The sequence below is a fragment of the Struthio camelus genome, chromosome 13 (assembly GCF_040807025.1).
Source record: "Struthio camelus isolate bStrCam1 chromosome 13, bStrCam1.hap1, whole genome shotgun sequence".
Classification (NCBI taxonomy): Eukaryota; Metazoa; Chordata; class Aves; order Struthioniformes; family Struthionidae; genus Struthio; species Struthio camelus.
The window spans coordinates 21995329-22016039 of NC_090954.1; the positions used below are offsets into that span (position 1 = coordinate 21995329).

The 20711-nt window shown below is 53.7% G+C and overlaps 1 protein-coding gene and 1 long non-coding RNA gene across 7 annotated transcripts; one reads left to right on the forward strand and one right to left on the reverse strand.

Moving 5' to 3' along the window:
• Positions 1-3: 3 nt before the first annotated feature.
• RELL2 (RELT like 2) lies at positions 4-18939 on the reverse strand. 4 transcript variants are annotated; one of them, XM_068959282.1, is made up of 8 exons: positions 18091-18939; positions 13270-13483; positions 10911-10976; positions 10760-10826; positions 10244-10432; positions 4808-5393; positions 1472-1514; positions 4-956 (listed from the first exon to the last, which is right to left on the reverse strand). In XM_068959282.1, the coding sequence occupies exons 2-7, from the start codon at positions 13475-13477 to the stop codon at positions 1473-1475; spliced, it is 1158 nt and encodes a 385-aa protein (XP_068815383.1). In that variant the 5' UTR covers positions 13478-13483; positions 18091-18939; the 3' UTR covers positions 4-956; position 1472. The 4 variants fall into 4 exon arrangements, with proteins under 4 accessions (XP_068815383.1, XP_068815384.1, XP_068815381.1 ...); XM_068959283.1 differs by lacking the exon at positions 18091-18939 and adding an exon at positions 14395-14500; XM_068959280.1 differs by lacking the exon at positions 18091-18939 and adding an exon at positions 14035-14406.
• LOC104154018 (uncharacterized) lies at positions 14635-18940 on the forward strand. 3 transcript variants are annotated; one of them, XR_696365.2, is made up of 4 exons: positions 14635-14770; positions 14963-15050; positions 16214-16567; positions 17977-18940. It is a non-coding gene; the product is annotated as an uncharacterized lncRNA (long non-coding RNA). The 3 variants fall into 3 exon arrangements; XR_011143865.1 differs by having other exon boundaries at positions 16481-16567; XR_696366.2 differs by lacking the exon at positions 14963-15050 and having other exon boundaries at positions 14693-14770.
• Positions 18941-20711: the final 1771 nt, after the last annotated feature.

Below are 20711 nucleotides of genomic sequence, written 5' to 3' on the forward strand. Positions count from 1 at the left end.
CCAACGTGTTCAGCAGCTTTAATGGTTTTAGCTCATCTATTTACAGTGCGGTTAAACACCAAAGCTTGCCCTGGGCCTGGCCACCGCTGGCTGGGTACACTGGTGCCTCCATCTTATCTACCCCCCCACACACCCGGAGCCAGGCTCTGGCCCCTCCTGAGCCGGGACAGGGCCGGAGCGAGGCCGGTCCTTTGCTGTTCCTCTTTGCGTTGGCACCTCCTGGGGACTGCCATGGTCCCCCTGCAGCGAAGATCCAGGGCTTGTGCCAGCATCTCCCCGGGGCTGGCTGGCACCCACGACTGCTCTGCGCGATGTCGGATGCTGCCCCGTGTCTCTGCTCTGTGTCTGCTGTGCCAGCTCAGCTGGTTGGTGGCTGGCACCGCTGAGGCCAGGATGCCCCGTGGGGCTGTGCTCTGCATTTAACGTGCCAGGCTGGTGCGGATGTGCTGCCACAACCATGCGTGGGCTCAGCCGGTGCCTCGGCATGGTCAAGCACCTGCATCCCTACCCGTTTGCTTGGCAGGGGCTTGGCTCCATCTGATGCTGTCCTTTCTGCAGCACTGGCTGCCCCGGGGCTGCCGGAGCTGCAGGGACCCATGCGGGCAGCAGGGCTGGGCCAGGATGGTGCTGGTAGTGTCCTGCCCATGCCAGGCCGTAGGGGCCTGAGATGCCCCTATGAGGCCTGGTGTGTTTGGGGGGGGGGGTCTCTGTGGCAAGTGCAGTGGAGGTGGGAGTTGGGTAACTATTGCCAATGGGATGAGGTCTGTCGCCAAGTGCAGTTGTCTGTTTAATGTCCGCGCGTCGCTCTGGCCATGCCAAGCACGTAGCTGCTCTTCTGGGCTGGGGCTGGCCGCCATCAGCCCCCACGGCCCTGCCACGGCAGAGCCCTGAGCCCGGCGCGAGGGATGGGGGCTGTGCACCTCCCATCGGCCGCCCGAGCCGGGAGCAGAGAGGAGCTGTGAGAGAAAGAGGGGCTGAATGGGAGCCCTCGGTCTCATCCACACTGTTGTGGCTGCAGCCGTGCCCGCCCCCATGGGACAAGCCGTGGCTCAGCCAGACTGTCCAGACCCACTTTTGCCCCTTGTTCACTTGCTTCCAGGCCTGGCATGGCAATCCCTGAGGGGCTTCTACCAGTGGCTGTGCCTGGCACTGCCCAGCTCAGGCCTGGCACGTGGGCGAGTGAGCTCCAGGACTCTCCGTGACCCAGGAGACAGAGATCCTGCCTCTTGCAGGACCTGGAGGCCCCTGTTTCTGTACTAGATGCAGGCTAAAAAGTCAGCTGGGAAGGTGGGCACTGACGCTCCTCAAGAAAGGGCACAAGCTCGCTGCAGGCTTTGCCCTCTCTGCAGCACGGGCCCAGGCACAGCGGGCCATAACCCACCCAGGGCGTGGACAATGCCCACAGCTTCCCCCTCGGAATCCCATGCTCTTTGAAGACATCACAACCCAGGGGCCAGAGAGAAGCACTTACGTCAGATGGTTATTCCTGGGTCCTGCACTACGGCGCTCAGCTCCTGTAGGGAAAGGAGGAGAGACAAGCACATCAGGCATGATTCAGTGCTCCCATGGGAACAGGATAAGTTGCAGATGGGGAGGCTATCACCTCGGTTGGCGGCTCTGTTGGCCACAGCAGTGACCTATGAGGCCAAGGTCCCAGGAGCCAACTACTGCCCAAGAGCCAACTACTGCCCAGCTGCATTTGCTCTGCCCTTCCCAGTCACCTTCTAGCAGAGCATCCTGCAGGACCTGTTGAGCAACAGCTGACAGCCCTTGCCCTAGCCCTGGCTAGGAGGTTAGGGATTAGGGAGCTGCCAAGCAGCTCCAGGGCTTGGTGGCAAACATCGCAAGAAGGTCTCATCCTTACGTGCCCTGGTGAACAATACAAAGCTATGGGAAAGGCTTTGCAAAGCCTAGTGGAGCAGCCCCAGCATCCCACAGACCCAGGGTCGGGCACTTTGGTGTCCCTTGGGCTGTGTGCTCCCCAGTAGAGCTCCTCCCAACCCACTTCACATCTTACCCCACAGCTGCAGGGCTGGGGGAAGTAACGCCTATTGCCTCCCATACATTCCCAGCTCTGCTCAAAAGCAAACTAAACCGCAGGATTTGATACAGAGCCTGGCACTCTCCTGATACCACAGAAGGGACTGATGGAGGGCAAAAAAAATCTCCACATCCCCCAGCTTGCCCTGCACAAGCCTCTTCTTGTGCAGATCAGAGGGGCCATGGCCATCGTCCGAAGCTTGGTGGTCCATAGGAGGGAGAGCAGCCTGTTGCTGCTTCTCCAAGCCTCTCTGGAGAAGGGTTTGTCCTGCATGGCTGCCTTGCCGTATCCAAATTCAGGCCCACCCTCCTTCCCTCCTTCAAGCACAATCCAAGCCCAGCAGACTGCCAGCCCTGCCCATGGCTCTTTAACACGTCTCTCCCGCTCTTCCACACGACAGGCTGCAGCGGTTCAGCTGCGGGAGCTTGCAGCCCTGTGCGCACTGTACAAGTCTTGAGTTTGGTGCTTTCCCGGATCCCCCTGCCACATCCTCCAGCTGAGCCCCTCCAAGCAAGACGTACTGGCCCACAGCCGCACTGTGCTGCTGAGGCCACAGACACAAGCGGAGTCACATCAGCAGTGAGATTCCTCTGCCTTCAGCATCCAAGCTGGGCGGGAGTGGGACCATTGCAGGGAAGCCTGGGGTGATTACTGCTGTCAGAAAGGGATAGGAGGAAAGCCAGTCGCCAAGAGAATGGTGCCAGCAGGGACAAGAGGATGTGAGAACCCTGCATATTCTCCCCTGAGAAACAGCAGAAACCTCTAGCCAAAAGGAGTTCAAACCCCTCCAGCCCAGGCACCAGGAAGTAAAGAGAGAAAAGATAAATGCAGCAGGTTCTTCTTTTTCCTTAGCTTATGTATCTTGCCTCTCCCATGCCCCAGCTCATGCTCCCACCATGACTCTGTCCCACTCTACGTCATCTCCATGCCAGGGACTGTTGGCACACACAGTGCCTGGCCCGTAGGGCTCAGCAAACCATGCAGTGCCAGCCTTGGGGAAGTCCCTGGCTCGGAAGCATGCTGTGGTTTTTAATCACACCATTTGCTTCCTTTTTCTTCTGAACGAGTTGTCATGTGAGCCCTGGTGCTAGTTTTGTCCCCTCTCTCCAAGGCAGCCCAGTGGAGGCTAATTCTTGGGGCTGCTCGATATGGCCACGTCTGGCAGGGAGCAGGTCTGCACGCTGGGTGACTTCACCCAGCCTCTGTCCTAAAAAACAAAGGCCAAGCAGGAAGGACACTGCTTCCTGAAGGCCTGAAGGCAGTGAAGGGCGAAAATTTCTCTTGCGGGCTGCAATATCCAAGGCCAGATGACCTGTGTGCTCATGAGAGCTAGCCTGGAGCTCTCTAGCATCCACAGAAAGGCAATCAGTTGGGAAGGCCCAGAGCAGCACTGCTTCAGGCCTGCCCATGGATGGAGATAACCAGGGTGCTGGTGTACATGTGGGCTGGGAACACATCAGCTCTGGCAAGGGTGGGCTGTTCTCCTCTCTGAGCATGGCCAGCACTGGCCTTCTCTAGGCAGCAGAAGAACAACTAGGAAACAGCCAGGTTGGCTTTACAGTTCCCTAGACTTCAAGGCAAGAAAGATTCCTAGAGACATCTTTCCCTGCCTATACATTGCTGGCCATGTTAAGCCCCAGAACTTCAGCAAAGCTAAAGCTTCGAGGACTCTAAAACTGCATGTGGAAGCAGAGAACCACCAGCCAAAGGGGCAAGAAAAAATGATCCCAATGGATGTGCCTAAAAGCAAGAGACTCTCAGGTCTCCTCCACACAGATCAGGCTGGAAAAACTTCTTCTATCTTTCAAAACAGCTTTGAGCTGACCAGGCAGCAAGACCTGTGTGAAGGCCTAAAATGGGCTGTGCTGGAACAGGACAGGGGTTCAGCAAGGCCTCGTCTCACTACAAGCACTGAAAGCAACAGTGGCTTTACCCCAAGACAGAATCATGCCTAAGAGCCACCCATAAGGGAAAACGTATCTCTTGTCCGAGGGTCTGGGAGCAGCAGGTCTACCCCTAGGTCTCTACTTCATCTCCCAAGCAAGTCAGTGATCTGCCTCTTTTCTGGAGTAAGGATACTGGCAGGATGGGAACTGTTGTGGCCACCCTCAACAGGGGTAGACTGGACTCTGAGTGCCTCCAGGAGAAAACATGTCTCTTTGGACCCATCTTGTGCCTTGACAAGCAGTATGAGCATTACTGAGAGGGGCTCAGAGAATGCACATGAAACAAGGACTTTCCTGGGGAAAATAAAAGACAGACTGCCTAAGGTGGGAGCTTTGCACAGCCCTTGAGGTATCCCCTAGGTACCCACTACTGGGCACAGAAGGAGCTGTCACCTCCCTGCTGCCCTGAGCACTGGGGAAGAGCCCACGGTCTCTGCCAGCCTGAGGAGCCTTGCAGAGAAAAGGCCCGTCTGTCCAGAGGGATAGTATCGCTCTTTTGCCACTGCCTGAGACATTAGAAAAAGGGAAGAGAAAACACAATAAACAATAAAAGGAAGTAGAAATGGGGGGAGGCAGAAGAGAAAGGCTGGGCAAAACAGAACAGGTCCCAAGCCGCAGACAGGCAGACCCGGAACCATTAGTTCCAATGTAAGCCTTGGCTTATCTGTTCCCTGCTGCACAGGTCACACCACTGGGCTCGGGCTGGATGGTCTGGTCAGCAGTACCAACCACACTAGGACTTGCTGGTGCTGTGCCATAAACTTTCAAGCCCCTCCAACCCAGGGGGATTCCATGGGGACAAGGAAAAGTAGCAACCTACCTGCTGCCCCATGTCCTCTGCTCCAGGCTGTTTCCTGCTGGTGTAGTTGCTTCCCAACTCACCAGCTTGTGATCCTTCTTGTAGACTCAGGCTTCCGTGAATATCTGATACTTCATCTGCTGACCCCAGTCCAGCCTCCTCCTGGCAGATGCTGGCTCTCTGCCCTCCTTCCTCCACAGGCTCTCCTGGGGTGCTGGCACTTGACCCTCCCAGTGCCCGATGGCCCACATGCTTCCTTTGGCGACTAGCACTCCCAAAAGCAGTGTCAATATTCTGCAATGAGCTTGCCTTCCCAGGCCCCTTGCCATCTGGTCTATTGCTGCGAGTACCCGAGTTGGCTGGTGTGTTTGGAGCTGGGGCATTTGAGTAACTCTGCTCTGTTCCTTTGCTGCTCTGTGCACCCTTCTGGACAGCTCCGTTCTGCAGGCCGTCCGTGGGGACAGTCCCATTGCGCGCACTCTCCTCACGGAGCCGTTCATTGCTGTGCTCTAACTCCTCTGTGCTTGGCTCCTTGCTGCCATCAGGTGGGGGAGCATCCTGCTGCTCATGGAAAGTGGATTTCTTCCCAATGTGTGTGACACGAAACCTAGAATGAGGGATGGTCAGGTAAAACTATCTTCCCCCCTCTCTCCCACCAATATTTCCAGCCTGCCCGTACTTCCAGCCTCTGATCCCCTTTCTTTAACACGGACCCATTGTACACCACTGACCATACCCTTCCAGGTTCTGGTAATTTCCTTCGCTATGTTATCAGCCACCTTTTAAACACGTTGACTGTGATTGCTAATGCACATCTTTCTCTTTTTAAGCATATGTGAATTTTTCAAGTATATGTGAATGCTGCCACTGTGCTCCACACCCCTTCCACTCCTATACACTTCACAGGCAACTGGCTTTTGAGCACCTTCAAACTGAACTGGCCCCAGCCCTGCCATGGCAACCAGCCTTGGCCCTGCGCTCCCATCCCAGAGTCATGTTCCCATTGACCTGAACCCATTTTTCTTTGATTTTGGCATGGCCTCTGAAGAAAGTGCAACAAATAGGAAGTGATGCAAAGCAAAGGATGCCAAGTCTAATCCAGACACCGGCTGGTGCAGGCCCCAACAGTCTAAGTCCTCCTGGCGATGAAATGGGTCACCTTTCTTGGAAACACTCCGAGATGCACCTTGGCCAAATAGGACCTTGTACAGAAACTCAGTTGTAAATTCAGCGAATCAGCTGAGTGGGGGAAGGAAGGAAGGAAGGGATGGTCATGTGGAAGCACATGGACATCATGTCCAGTGGCCAGCTGCTGTAAGTGGAACAAGAACCAGAGTCTTCAACAGTCTGTGCAGGCTGAGTAAAGGCAGGCAGGACCAGGGTTTTGGCAGGACATGCTGTATTTGGGTAGAGAGTCCAAAAGCCAGGAGGAGTTGTTTGGCTAAAATCTGCCAGAGCACATCTTGTGCACGATCCCTTGGAGTGACGGGTGGTATCTAAGTGGTTCACCAAGGCTCTCTGGTGTACCAATAAACCAGCCTGTGTTGGTTAGGAGAGGAAGGAGAGCTACTGCAGAAGTTGGTCTGACACCCACAAAGGATGCATTTATAATCCGAGATGATCGCAGTACTGCATGTGGGAAGAGAGAAGTTCAGGAACTACCATAACTTTGGAAGTGGTGACGTGTAGGCAACATGGGTGCATTCTAAATTGCAAGTGAGTTTGTTGTGACTGACAGTGATTCTTCTTCATAAGCAATGCAAATCACTGCTGGATCAGCAGACAGGAAATCTCCTCCACAGCGAGCTAGTGTCCATCAGCCAGAGAACACCGAACCCCAGCAGAAAATTCCTCCTGATGCAACATGTGACTCATTCAGCAACTGGTTCTAGCTGCACTTGAGTCACACATGGAGAAGCTACAGAAGACACTGGTTCTGCTGAAATTGAGCTGTGATTCAGTGTCTGGGCAAAATACTATTTCAGCAGCAATGTTCAAGCATTGCTGGGGTTGAAAGAAGAAGACCCAAATGTTAAGTGAATGGTAATATGACTGATGAAGAAGAAAGCTGACAGGATGGTCTTTGATGAGATGCCACAGTTTACTGAGTGAAGGAGGCCACCACCAGACAGCACTGGGCTGCATAAAAAAACCCAGAAGTGGAACAAAGAAAGAGAAACAAGTGGATAGGCCAGCAAGTAGAGGACAGCAACAAGGAATATGGCTTCAGGAAGATGTTCAGGTTACTTGGTCACTGGCAGAAGTTCTTAAACCCTCAAAGCTGGATTCACTACATCAAAAACAGGGGAGGAGCAGGTCCTAAGCAGGTGGCCAGAATGCTGAATGGCCAAAACCATGAAATAATGTTGATATTACAGACTCCTCAGCATTACAATCAGAAATGCTGCCCAAATTAGAAAGGTCAAAGAGAGAACTGCTCCAGCTCTGGATGATGTACCCACAGGACTGCTTGGGTCAGGCCAAGCAGCAGCAAATATGACCTTTTAGGTCTATGCAGGCATTTGGAAACAAGGCAATAGCACTGTGATTTGAGAAGATCAAAGAGTGTTCCAGTCTCAAAGAGAGAATGGGAAGAGGTACAAATGACAGGATCACTTCTTGGTAATGCCTTTAAGCAATGCCAACCTGAAAGATCCAGGAAAGGATTCAAAGGATCCTTTGAATCAAAGGATACATGAAGTAACATAGCTCAGGATCACGATGAGAAAGGCAGCAGAATTTTGGCTGTCTGCCTAGTCAGCATCACCAAGGCTTTTGATTCAATAGGACTTGACACACTATAGCTGATGAAGCTCAGGACAAGATCTCCATCAGATGCAGATGGTTTGGTGGATAACCTACGTAACTAACAGCAGACAGCATACCAGCAGGAACAATCCTGGAGTAGTCTGCAGACAGGAATGGTATGAGAAAAGGGAAGACTCCTTTGATGTGGCTGTCCAATAGCACTGTAGAGGTGGCAAAGACAAAAGCATTGGAAAGTTTTAGGGAAAGTCCTAAGATAGTAAATTATTCAATAATTCGAGGCTACAGATGATATAACCCTGATTACCTTAGATTTAGAGAATGATTTAGATTGGAAAGACCCTGAGGAGGTCTCCAGTCCAACCCTTTGCTCAGGAGGTCTCCAGTCCAACCCTTTGCTCAAAGCTGGATCAATTTCAAACCTCAGTCAGGTTGCTCAGGGCCTTTTTCAGTTTGGTTTTAGGGATCTGCAAGGATGGAGATCTCTCCTCTCTTCTGGGCCTTGTCCTAGGGCTGCAACACTCTCAGGGTGAAATATTTCTTCCTTACGTCCTATCTGGATTTCTCTTGTTGCAACTTGTGATCATTAACTCTTGTCCTTGCACTGTGTATCTCTGAGAAGAGTCTAGCTCCACCTTCTTTGCAAACTTCCCCACCCCTTCAAGACATTGTAGAGAGAAATTAGATCCTCACCTTAGCCTTCTCTTCTCCACAGTAAACAAACCCCATTCCCGCAGCAGCTCCTCATATGCCATGTACTCCAGCACCCTGACTACCCCGATGGCCCTCCACCGAATTTGCTCCTTTCCACATGAGGTTTCTTCACCTATGAGCTAGTGACTACCAGATGGGGACCAGACTTACTCACTAAGCTGTATGTAATAGGAGAGAGGACTGGACTCACAACTACTATATCCAAGACAGAAATGAAAGCTAAAAAGAAAGAGGAATAAGACCTGAGGATTGCAACAGAAGAGGCTGGTTACAGGAGCTTTTGTATGTAGGATCAGTTATGAATCAAGATAGTTCATGTAATCAAGGTATTCACAGGAAATTAGGCACATCAAGAGCACTCCCAGAAAAATCACTGAAGATCAAAAAGAACATGGGGTCAGCTTGGAAGCAAGAATCAGAATTTGGAGGTAATTTTGTACCTCGTGGTCACATAGACCCCATAGGAGTCAGACCTCATAGAATAGAGATTCAGCAAGCAAAAGCGTTCAAAATATAACCTTGGAAAAACATAATAACCGTCCTCTGGAGAAGGCTGATCTGACACAGGATCTTAACAGGCAGAAAAGACTGAAAACTGAGATGAGACAGAAGGTGTGTTTAGGTAGGAGAGGAGACCGTCTTCTTCAGGCACTCAAATGTAACTGAAAGGAGACCAAGAAGAGCATGGATGAAGGACATGGAGCAGCAGAGGGAACTGAGCATCAGCCAGAGAATGAGATTAACCATGAATAAGCAAGTGTGCAGAGGTGTGGCTTACCAAACAACAAACCTTAAACGGAGTACAGCTGACAACAGCGGGCAAAGAGGCAGAAGCTGTCAGTCTCCAGGAAAGTGCAATTTCAGCTGGAGTTCAGCATGGGGAGGTGCTGCAGGTCTCTTCCCTTTAACAGCTCCCCATAAAACTCCCAATTCACCTATCACATAAGACTCCTAGTTCTGATGGAGGAAATACCCACAACCCCCAAAGGTTTGCCTGGCCCAATCGGGCTCAACATTACTATGAAAAGACTGTCTCTCTGGACCACAATATGCAGCTTTATCAAAACTTAGCTGAATGAAGACCCTCGGCATGCTCTGAGCACAGCAGAGTTGTGTCTTCTCTGGGTGGCCACCAGGAATTAGCAGTTCCTTGTAACTCTACCACGATCACCATGGCAGTGGGGAGCTGACGTCTGGCACACCTTGCTAAAGGACGACGTGCACTCTAAATGTTTACGCTGGGGAAAGAGGCAACCTGGGCAAGACTGTGGAAGAGAAATGTATTGAAGGCTACTAACTACATGGAGACCACAGGTAGCTCATGAAGTCCCTTGAGCTGAGAAAGTTGGAGACTGGGACAGTATCTGTGAGAAGTATCAGATATGTTCCCTTATTCTTATATTCCTCCCATGGCATCCATTTACAGCCATTATTAAAGGCAGAGTCCTGGAGGACTACAGCCACACTTTTATTCTGATGGTGGTGGCTGGCAATCTGCACATCGCACCTCCTCTCATCTCCTCTCCCTCCTAACCAGACCCCTGAAGCCTGGGGTCACTGCCCCTGCCTGGCAGGACTAGCTCTACTTGCATGTGACTGGGGCAGCAGGCTTTAAATAGATGTGTATTTGAAGCCCGGCACTGAGTCAGCAGGACAACCCAGGCCCAAGTCACCTTCCTTGGGAAAAGCAGGGAGAAAGGGGAGGTGTCATTAGTGCAAGACACTGGCACAGCATGGCTTACTGCATTTCTGCACGGACTCATTAGCAGGAGCTGTACTGCAGACATTCTGAGGGGCAGGAGGCACCTGGATCCTCAGGACTCTCAATTGTGAGCTACTGTGACCTCTAAATGGGGAAAAGCAAGAAGGTACCTCATGTGGGTGAGCGGGGAAAGGAACAGGGGGCAGGGAAGACTCTCTGTTATGCTCGTTCAGCCAGAGCAGATGAGTGATGTCTGGCAAGGCTCATTTAAGTACCTGCCCACTGAGAAGACAGTGGTCTCTCCAGGATGCATCCTGCCTTTGCCATCCTTGGACCTCCCTTGTCGATGCAGTGGCGGCTTCTTCCTCTTGCTGCAGTGGATGCAGGGGGCCTGCGTGGAGCCCAGGTGCACCGTATGGTGATGTGGTGGTCCCCCGTCTTGACTGTTACGGTGCGGACAAAGGCTGCAATAGGAAAAGGACATAGCAGGTCATGTCAGCTGGAGGAGTCTTCCCTACCTTGGTGCAGCCTCAGTGCAGCAAGCCCTGAGAAGCAGCAACTCTGGAGGGGACCTCCTGTTAGGACAGGAGCGAGAGATGTTACAACTGACAGTGGAGTAAAGCATAGCAACACCCATGCACCGGGGGAACTACAACTCCTTGTTGGGAAGATGCTTTGTAACAAATCATTGAGATGGAAAGGGGCTAGCTGAACAGTCTCAAGACCAAGGTGGTACCAAAGATGGCTCCCTTATTCTACAAGGGACACAGCATGGTGTACACTTCCCTCACCTGGGCACTGGCACTGGGACATCCCCTTCATTGTCCCCCAGCATCTCCTTGAGAGCCTCCGCGTTTGCTGAAGAGAGAGGAGAAAGGGAATGTGTCAGGCAAAGCAGCCAGCTGCCAGGAAGTCTTCAAGCCAGCCCTAGAAAATGCTCACCTTCATTTTGGATGATGCATCTCACAATCTTCTCCACGGTGTCCTCGTTCAGCTCCTCCTCTTCATCTGAAAGGAGAAAACATGGCACTGAGGGATTCACTACCTCACCATTTCCTCCCACAGGACAACTATGAGTACTCTGGGTCAGTACAGATGGAGAGGTCACAGAAGCCCTGCTTCCCGCATCGTTCCCAGGAAGCATCTGAGGTACACTAGAGCTCTGACTCTGGAAAAGAAATGGCTAAAAGCACAGCCATGTGTGCACAGAGCAAGGGGCTATATTTTTCCTCCACTATGAGAGCTAGGGAGCATCAAACGAAATGAATAGGTAACAGGTTTGAAACAAGTATAAAGAGGTGGTTCTTCATGGGCACAGCTAAGCTCCTGGCTGCAGGAATGTTGTGGATGTTAAAAGTTTACCTGTGTCTAAGGATAAATGGGACATGTTCATGGAAGAGAAATTCACTGGGGGCTGTTAAATACATAGAAACCTTCTCTGACAGAGGAAGTCCCAGAGCTACACAGCGTTAGAGAATTAAAAGAGTATTCTGGAGAAATATCAGTACATGTTTGATCTGTTTTTGTATCCATAGACACCTGCTTTTGGACATTGTTGGAGACAGGAGACTTGGCTGGATGGACCTTCAGCCCAGCCTGTGATGCTGGGCATATGTTCTCATGAGTAGGTCAGAGCTCCGGTCTGGCAGGGCAACTCCCTGGAGAGCACACTTCTGGGGCTGCCACTGCGTTTCTGGACATCCCCAGAGACATTTCCCTGGGCTGTAGAGTCTCCAGTGGGCAAAACCAATTCTGAAAAGTTTGAACGTTGTCTCTATGTAATGGCAAGTCATTAAATCTGGAGGGCTGTACCAAAATCTGCCTGGAAGCTCCTCACTGCTTCCACATATACTCCGAGAGAGTTATGTTTCCCTCCCCTGCGTACTGAGTCCCAATGTGAGGTGCTAACCCTCCCAAGCTCTGCTGATGGGACAAAGGAGTCGGTGGAGTTTTCTAACACCATTTGGCCATTTTTAGTTAAATAAATAACCTGAGAAATGCATCTTCTCCATTTCAGCAGAGACTAAGGAAATCAGCAAATGACAGATCTCGCTAGGACCGAGCTGTGGCTTGCACCCATGCTCGATGCTGCCCTGAGTTCCAAACCCCATTCCCACAGAGCCACTTATGGTGGCCTCAGGTGACTGAAAACCCCTTGGAGGTCCCTTTCCCGCATGGGGCAAAGATCCCAAGGAAACGCCCCTCTTCCTCCCCGAGAGTCTCCAAACACACAGAACTAGAGGAGCATATGATCGATAACGAACACCCAAGAGCCTCTTTCTGGATGTCATAACACAAAAGAGACAGAGGGACAGCTTGTATCTCAGCTGGGTTATTTTTGCTGGTAGGGGACATGGGTTATAACTCAGATGCTGGAGATTCATCAGAGATTCTGGCTCTTATTCAGAATTATCACTTTACGATAATGCCACTCTGGGAACTGCCATGCGCTGATTTCCCACCCTCCCCGACACCACTAGCCTTCATAAGCCTTCTACCACCTCAGAGTCAACAATTCAGAGGGCTCTCTGGGACCTACGCTCCTGAGCTTCGCCTCACTGCCAACGTAAGAATGGCCCTAGAGGACTGGGCCAAAGCTCCGACTCTCCACCAAGAACCTCTTTTAACAGTAGCCAAACATGAAGGCCTAGAGAGTAAGAACAAGGCAAATACCCCATGATGCTGTCCCGAATACTCTCCTAGGACCTGGACCAGCATAAAACATAGCGTGGTGGAGGCCAAGCATGGTCTAAGGGGCTCTCTCCCTCTTGAGGATGGGGCAGGGCTAACAAGAGCCTGTCCCATCCTTCTATCCCATTAGCTCTCGTATGTTATGGCATGTTACAGTTTGGCTATCAAAGAGACCAAAGCCCCCAGGGAAAAAACAGCGGTGGTGGGAATGGCAGCCAAAAAGTGAAATGAGATAAAATGATAAAATCATTATGGCTGGCTCTCATGCAGTGTTTGGTGTCGGTGGATCATGGAGATCCTGGGGAAATCAGATACAGAAGCCCTTCACACCACGTGAAGTCCCATTCTCCCAAGCTGGGACCAAGTCCACCCTGCTGGGAGAGAGTATGGTGTTCAGGCAGCATTTCCGTTCTTCCCATCCCGCTGGCTGCATGCAGCCTTCATGCTCATGCAGGGAACGTGGTGCTGCTCTCACCATTTCATCCCTTTCCCAACCCACTGGTACATGACGGGTAACTCTTCCCACCACCAGCTCACTTCCGAGAACCGTGTTTAAGGAGCACGGCAGCACCAGAGCCCCCCCGCCGAGTCCTCATCTCCCAGTACTCACTGGCCTGGAGCTCCGTCAGCACGTCTTTGTTATCTGGGTCGAGCTCATCACGGAAAGTCCGGCACCGATACCCCTTCTTTTTCAGGACATGGCAGATCAGGAAACCTACTAGCCCCATGATGAAGAAGACCAAGACAAGGAGGAAGACCATAGACAGGCTGTGCTGGGGGTCTGACTCCCCATCATCGGTGCTGTTCTGGTCTGACATGCGGATCTAGGAGAAGGGGGAGGGCAGATCAGAGACCCTGGTACTCACCCCCCACCAGGCTCCCTGCTCTCATCCTCCTGACCCCCTGCCCTCCCCCTGCCATTGGCACAGCCCTGGCCCCAGGCCCTAGCTTGGAAAGAGCCTGCTCCCAGCTAGGGATGAGCTGGCAAGGACTCCTCTCTCGCTCCACAAGAGCTGGCCTGGCAGAGGGCCCTGCCAGCCCCTGTGCACGCAGGGGCAGCAAGGAGGAGAGGGCAGGCTGGACACAGCTCGGTGCAGTTTCCCAAGGACACCTCCACCCCACACGTACCCGGCAAGAGGCATCCCAAGGGCAGCAGCAGCAGCAGCCATGCAGGCCTGCCCAGCCATCCGGCCCTGAGCTGCTCCGTGTCTCTCTCCATTGCAGGCTCCTTCCCAAGGGCACAGGTCCTCCAGCTTCCCCCCGGCTCTGCAGCACTCAGCATCACCACCTCGCCCTTGGTGGAGGATGAATGCCCGCGGCCAGCGCTCTCGCAGCACCGCACCAGCCCGCTCCCCCCGCATCCCTCACTACTCACAGCTGCCACGGAGGGCCTCAGCCGGCAAAGGCAAAGGCAGGGTGGGCAGGGAGCCACTGCAGCCGGGCTTGCGAAGGGCTGAGCCAGCCGGCAGCTCCCGCATTGTCTGCCTTCCCCCGGGCGCCCCGCAGAACCGAGCTCCCTCCCTCTGCCGCTGCCTGCCCTGCTGGGTCTCTGCGTGGATCTCAAGGGCCTCCCTGGCTCCCCGCCCCGGGCATGTCCTGGGAGCTCAGGGGGTTGGCCGCCCGCTCGCTGGCTCCGCTCCTTGGCGCAGGCAGGGTCTCTCCGGCTGTCCCTGGTTACTGCTACGCAGGCATCGCTGTGCCGGAGAGCAACGCACGCTGCCGCTGTGGCTGGTACCTTGAGCCTCTGGCGCTCTGCAGAGCTCTCCTCTTCACCTTCACCTGTCTCCTAGCAACCCAGCATCCCTGCGGCAGGGTACCACTTTGAGCATCCTTCTGCTGCCCCAGCTCCCGGCCCCTTCTCTTCCTCAGGAAGGAGGAAACGAGCCGCGCTGCTCCTGCCTGCCTAGGCAGCCCACTGCTGTCTGCTAGCGAAAGCACCTGCCTGTCCTGATCCAAGAAAACCTCTCTGAAACTGCTTCAGCAGATGAAGGTACAGAGAGAAGCTCAGGGAAATGCCGGCAGCTGCAGCCAGGGGTAAACAACAGTGTCACTCAGCGAAGATGGTGCCAGCAAACTGCTCGCTGTCCCAGGGCAGATAACCTTGCCAGAAGGTAAGTCAGCCCTGACTCCCCTGGCACACTCCTTTCCAAAGCATCCGTCGATTTTTGGAGTAAGAACAGTGGTGAGGGGAGGGAAAGGGGTGGAAACGGGTCTCAGCAAGAACGGGATTGTTCCTGCATTGGTGTGTGCAAGGCATAGTGGGGCAGGCAGAAGAAGAGGTGCATGTTTATCTGCACTAACAGGTTCATGATCATAGCACCAAAGAGTCAGAGAGGTCATGGAAAAAGAGCCTCAAAAGATAACACAGCCCAGCACCCTGCTCAGAGGCAGGTAAGCCAACTTTCTCTCTCTCAATCCTGAAAAAAGTTTGTTCAAACCACTCTTCAAAACTTCCATCAGTGGCAGTCCCAATACCTCCTTCTCCATCTCTTCCATATTAACTTCACTTTGGGAGGCTTTACCAAAATCTCCTTCACTACTACAAACTAAGCCTGCTCCTCTTGGTCCTACCCACCGTGGCCAGTCTTCCACCCAGACCTCAAAAAGTATATGCAACCCTTGAAATACCTGGTGACACCATATCTCCCATCCCATCTTTACTGAACTACCTATATAAATATTCACTTGTGGAAAGTATCTCAAGTCCAAATGAATTCTTAAGTTTTACCATGTATCAAGATTCTCTGATTCTCCTGTTTATTCCCCTCCTTCTTGCATGAGGTCAGAGGCAGCTAAGCTGCTCAGCATACCCATACCCCATGTGGGTACATGTGCCCATGTGCGTATGATGTTAAAATGTGTGTGAACGCATGTGTTCAAACATCTCATCAGTTGTCACACTGGACAGCAGAGGCCTCACAAACTAGCTGCATCCCGACCAGAGCACAGACTGCTCCTGCATAGCTGCTTTGCTGTCATTGCCTGGGCTCTTTGCAGGCAGGCCTCATGCCAGAGCTGCGTACGGAGACCACCCTGCAGGGCTGTCCTCACCCCTTACCCTTTCTGGTAGGGTGCTGGCCCTCACTCCCCAGCCTTACTTCCAAAAGCGACCCTCTGCCACCACTCACTGATGCAATGCGGGGCCAAACTCAGAGGATCATCACAGGTGAATTGCTCCTGCCCCTGAATCCTCAGGGATCCCACAGACACCAGCTCCCTTACCATGGCATTTGGTATGGGTAAGAAGCTATCAGGAACACAGTCAAAGTTAGGAGGGCAGAAATAACACAACTGCTGAACCTCTTACATCTCAAAGACCCTCAGAGCTGAACTGGCCCATGTGGATGGGGAAGAGAGGTGAGCAAAGGGAAGTGTTGGCATACATTTGTTCTTGCCCGCTGCTGAGGCAACCCACAACGCATTCAGACTAGATGCCCCTTGCAGCCATCTATGCGGTGGTGAGAGCCCTCGTTCCTATCCACAAGCGGTCAGGCGATTCATGGAAGTAACACTCAGGAGCCCAAGATTCTCTTTTATCCCCATGACTTCACCAGGTTACAGCACATCATACGTGCCATTCTTCTGTCTGTTATCCTGGCTGGAAGACAGGCCACGGCCATAATATAGTCCCAGTACGGAAAGAAAAGACCACGGGCAGTGGGAGACCTTTTGGGCCTGATCCTGCCACGCGTTGCTGGCGACACAGGATAGGAGAAGTCTCCTGACCACAGTCTAGCGAGCTGCCACAAACTACAACATCACATGAGTCTCCGCTGATCAAGATCTCAGAAGCAGTTCACGCCTTGCCTTCTTCTTCTCAGAAGAAGTTCACGCTTCTCTGAAGAGACACTGGGCCAAGGACCTTGCAGTTTGGACTTTCTCCTAAGCCCTAGGGTAATGTAGTCATGGTAAGCTTTTTTCCCATTTGTTCTCGTGCCCACGCTGTCCTTTAGAATAAATCATTCTTTCTCCTCTCTTGTGTTTCCGCCCACCCGATGTATTTCTGCATGGCAATCCTATCCCCTTTCAGCCTTCATTTTTGCCAGGCTAAACAAGCCCAGTTCACTTAACCTCCTCCTGCAAGACAAGATTTCCATTCTCCTGCTGCCTCAGCTGTCTAAGCATTTCCAAAACCAAGGAGGCACATGATGGGGAGAAGGAGGAAGGCACAGCAGCCTGTCCTGGGACATATCCTGGCTCTGCCTGGGGTGTAGGAGGTTGAACCAGGACAAGCAATGAGCTCCTTAGCTCCGTTATCTCAGTCGATTGCCTTCCTCCTCCTCCTGGGGGTCTTGAGCCGCACCGGCTGCAGCGCATTGTACTGGGCACTCGGGAATACAAATAACGAAGCAAAGACTCGGTGCCACCAGTCGCAGGATGCCCAGAGTCTGCTTTGCCTTGGATTTGTGTCCTTGCTCTCCCCTGTCCTTCCACCTACTCCTGCAACAGCCTCAGCTCCTTCCCCCCATCCTCTGTGACCCCAGTAGTTAAGACAGAGCACGAGATCAGACAGCGCTGGAGCCAACAGCAATTCAGCAACAGCTCCCGGGCAGGCAGCTGCCTGTTTGCTGCCTGCCTGCTGCACTCACCGCTGAGATCCCCCCTGCCTTTCCTCCCCAAGTCACTCACGTGGACTGTCCTGGCAGGTGCATATATAAATCCTGGAGGAACCTCAGGATCTTTGAGGCTTCTGTCCCTCTTGTGAAATTGCCCAGAAGCAATTTCAAATTTAAAATTTTAAGCCATCAGGTTTGAAAGTTACTGGGGGAGGGGGAGGGAGGGGGGGAGGGAGGGAGATGGAGAGCATGAGCCACATGCATCGTCCCCTCGGGTGACCAGCTCCCCAGAGAGACGCTGCTCCATCGCGCCATGCAACAAACCATCCCACAAGCTGCAGTCCCAATTTATCACCATATTGCTGCTTTTCTGCTCTTTTATCACGGCTTCTCTACAGTGATTATAATACACGTCATACCACAAACAATGCCAATGCACCCATTTTGTGGATCATCCGCTCTGGCCGTATTGATTGTCCACGTGGCAGTTAACAAAACAGGGCAGATTTCTAGGCTCTGAAACTCCTGTGGACAGGCTCCTTGTGGGGTCTCTACCATGATGCTCAGCATGGAAATTGCCACTATTTCTGTGCAAATTCTATGCCTAAATTGCATTTCCTAAAACATTACCCTGAATCTTAAAACCATTTAAGACTTTCTAATGTGCCCAGCAAGCTAATGGCCTTTAAAATGCAACGTATTTTTGCTATTTGCACACAAAGAGTATCTAAAAATATCCTTCTCCTATGACTTCTTTGCAGTGCTCCAATACCTGTCAAAATGCCCTGAACAGTTACTGATTTTCAGAAAGTGAATTCAGCTAGCAAAGTCTCCATGCAAGCAAAATATACTCAAGGAAGGAACGCATTTCTTACCTATTTGCTCCTTTCCCATAGCCAGGCGGGTCTGTGGCTCAGCCGAGCCGTTTACGTAGCTCTACAAACCCGTGGGGTTGTTATCTGGTCGCTGCACCTTTCTGATCTGCAAACAGCCCGTCATGCTGACTGATCAGCCATCGGTGAGACGTCAGCTGGAGTGGAAACCCAGCCGGGGAGCAGAGCGCCGCTGACTTGAATCATTTGTTGCTACATCCTTGCTGCTTAGATCTAGCCCACTAAAGTCCACATTTATTTGACTTGGGGCTACACTAGGCTCCTGGGCCCTGAAATGCACGCTGTGTCTGGTGCATGTCGGGTACCGTCTGCACGAGGCCTGCTGCCACATGCAGCCCCAAGTGGCATGGGGGAAAGAGCTACTACAAGCCAACCAATTTCCCTTCTGCATGTTTATTACCCAGGTAGAACATGCTTTTGCTGAGAAGCTGGGGAATCTCCCGGTACAAATCCGTAGTGCTCTCTATTCTGAATCTGCTCCTCTTACCATGCCCGCAGGGAGCCCCAATTTTGGGGCTGCCCATTTGCCCTGTTCCTCTCTGATACCCTACAGAAGCTGCCATGACCTATTATACTGCAGGTGTCCGTGACCATCATGTCTCAAACGCAGCATCCTTCATCTCCAACCTCTTGCCAGTGGGATCCACGAGGGCAGATTTTCCCAGCTGCACAGGAAACCTGCAGGACCGATTCCCTGCTGACCTCAACTCTTCTGCTCTCAGTGAGGTTGAACTTGACCTAGAAAAGTAGTTTCTGTTGTTGGGTTCGTGGGAGGATGTTTTGTTTGTCATGTCTGTGGTTTAGCTGCAAAAATAAAGCTGTTGCAAAATTCCTGGCTAGTCTTTCGTCTACTTTAGGTCTCCCAGGCTCTTCCTGCCCGTTGCGTTTCCCTGTGTCTTCCTTTCCAGTGGTGTTAGCCCTGGAAAAATGGGACTGCCTCATCAGAAATTTAAAATAGAGAAGCATCAGAAAGCTTTGAAGCAAAGCGAGGACTACATTGCAAGAGCCAGGCATCCCGTCTCCAGCGCAGGGCTATCGCCGCAGCGACAGCGACTGTCTGCAAACCATCAGCGCCATCTGAAGCTGCTTCTTGTGCTCCCCAGCGAGAGGCCACCCTTTTTCTTCTAATTTCTCTCTCGGGATGTTCCTCTCCGTCAGTCCTTTCCCACAGCAGCTGTGGAAAGTCGGTCCTTTCCCGCAGCCCCTGCTCCCTCTCCTCCTGCGGCCAGCTCTCTGCGGGCTCCGGGGACGTCCCCGCCACGGGAGCCGGAGGAAGGTCGCCCTTCGCCGGCCCCACAGAAGGCCAGTTTCACACTCTTGCTAATCCCTTTTCTGACCCGCTGGGAAACGCCGCACGTCGCTTTCCTCTTTTCTTCTTTCCAGTGATAACACGTTTTTTGCCACCTCCTTCACCCACCCAGGGTCTCCTGCTCCTGGGGCAGGTGTCCGTGTACCCTGCCTGTTCTCCAGGGGAGGTTTAGGGGTTTTTCCCCTTTCCTGGTCGCTGTTTTTTTTATACACTTCAATTTTCCCCGTAGCTTTTGTTCTCCGGCTGCCCTGCCTGCCTCGAGGTGCCTCCCTGTCCCCAGTCGCTGCCAACCCGGGCTGATTATTTCTGAACGCTGCCAGAGGTCAGGAGGACCCATTTCTTGCGGGCTTTTCCCGGCTGTGCCGCGCCGGGGTGGGACGTTTGAGGTTGGCTCGGCCACGTCCCCGCCACGCCGGCAGCCCCCGGCCCGCTAGCGCCCCCCGTTCGGCGCGGCGCGCGGCCCCTGGACCCCCCCAGCGAAGGGCTGAGCCCCGCCGCCGCCGGGCTGCCACCCCGAGCCCTCGCGCCCCGTCCATGGCAGGGGCGGGCGGGCAGCCCCGGCCCCCCGGGCTCCCGCTCGGGGAAAGCGCGGGCAGCCGCCGGCTGTCCTCGACGGCAGCAGGGCCGGCACCAGCGCCCCGGGCCTGCCTGCGGCCCGCCACGTCCCGCCGGCACCTCGGAGGCAGGGGGCCGAGCCCCGGGCAGCCAGGGAGCCCGGCGTGGGGTGACCGGGGGGGGTCGCTGGGGGCAGCTGGGGGGGACTGGGGAAGTTAGGGGACTGGGGGAAAGCTGGGGGGGACTGGGGGGCAGCTGAGGGGGGACTGGGGAACCTAGGGGACTGGGGGGCAGCTGAGGGGTGATTAGGGGCAGCTGGGGGGGACTGGGGAACCTAGGGGACTGGGGGGCAGCTGAGGGGTGATTAGGGGCAGCTGGGGGGGACTGGGGAACCTAGGGGACTGGGGGGCAGCTGAGGGGTGATTAGGGGCAGCTGGGGGGGACTGGGGAACCTAGGGGACTGGGGGGCAGCTGAGGGGTGATTAGGGGCAGCTGGGGGGGACTGGGGAACCTAGGGGACTGGGGGGCAGCTGGGGGGGACTGGGGAGGCCGGGGGGGCTGGGGAGCAGTTGGGGGGGACTGGCGGGCAGCTGAGGGGTGATTAGGGGCAGCTGGGGGGGACTAGGGAAGCTGGGGTAACTAGGGGGCAGCTGAGGGGGACTGGGGGCCGCCGGGGCGGGGGGGGAGCAGCGAGGGCCGCTCCCACGCAACGGGGCAGCCGGGGCTCAGGGGCACGACC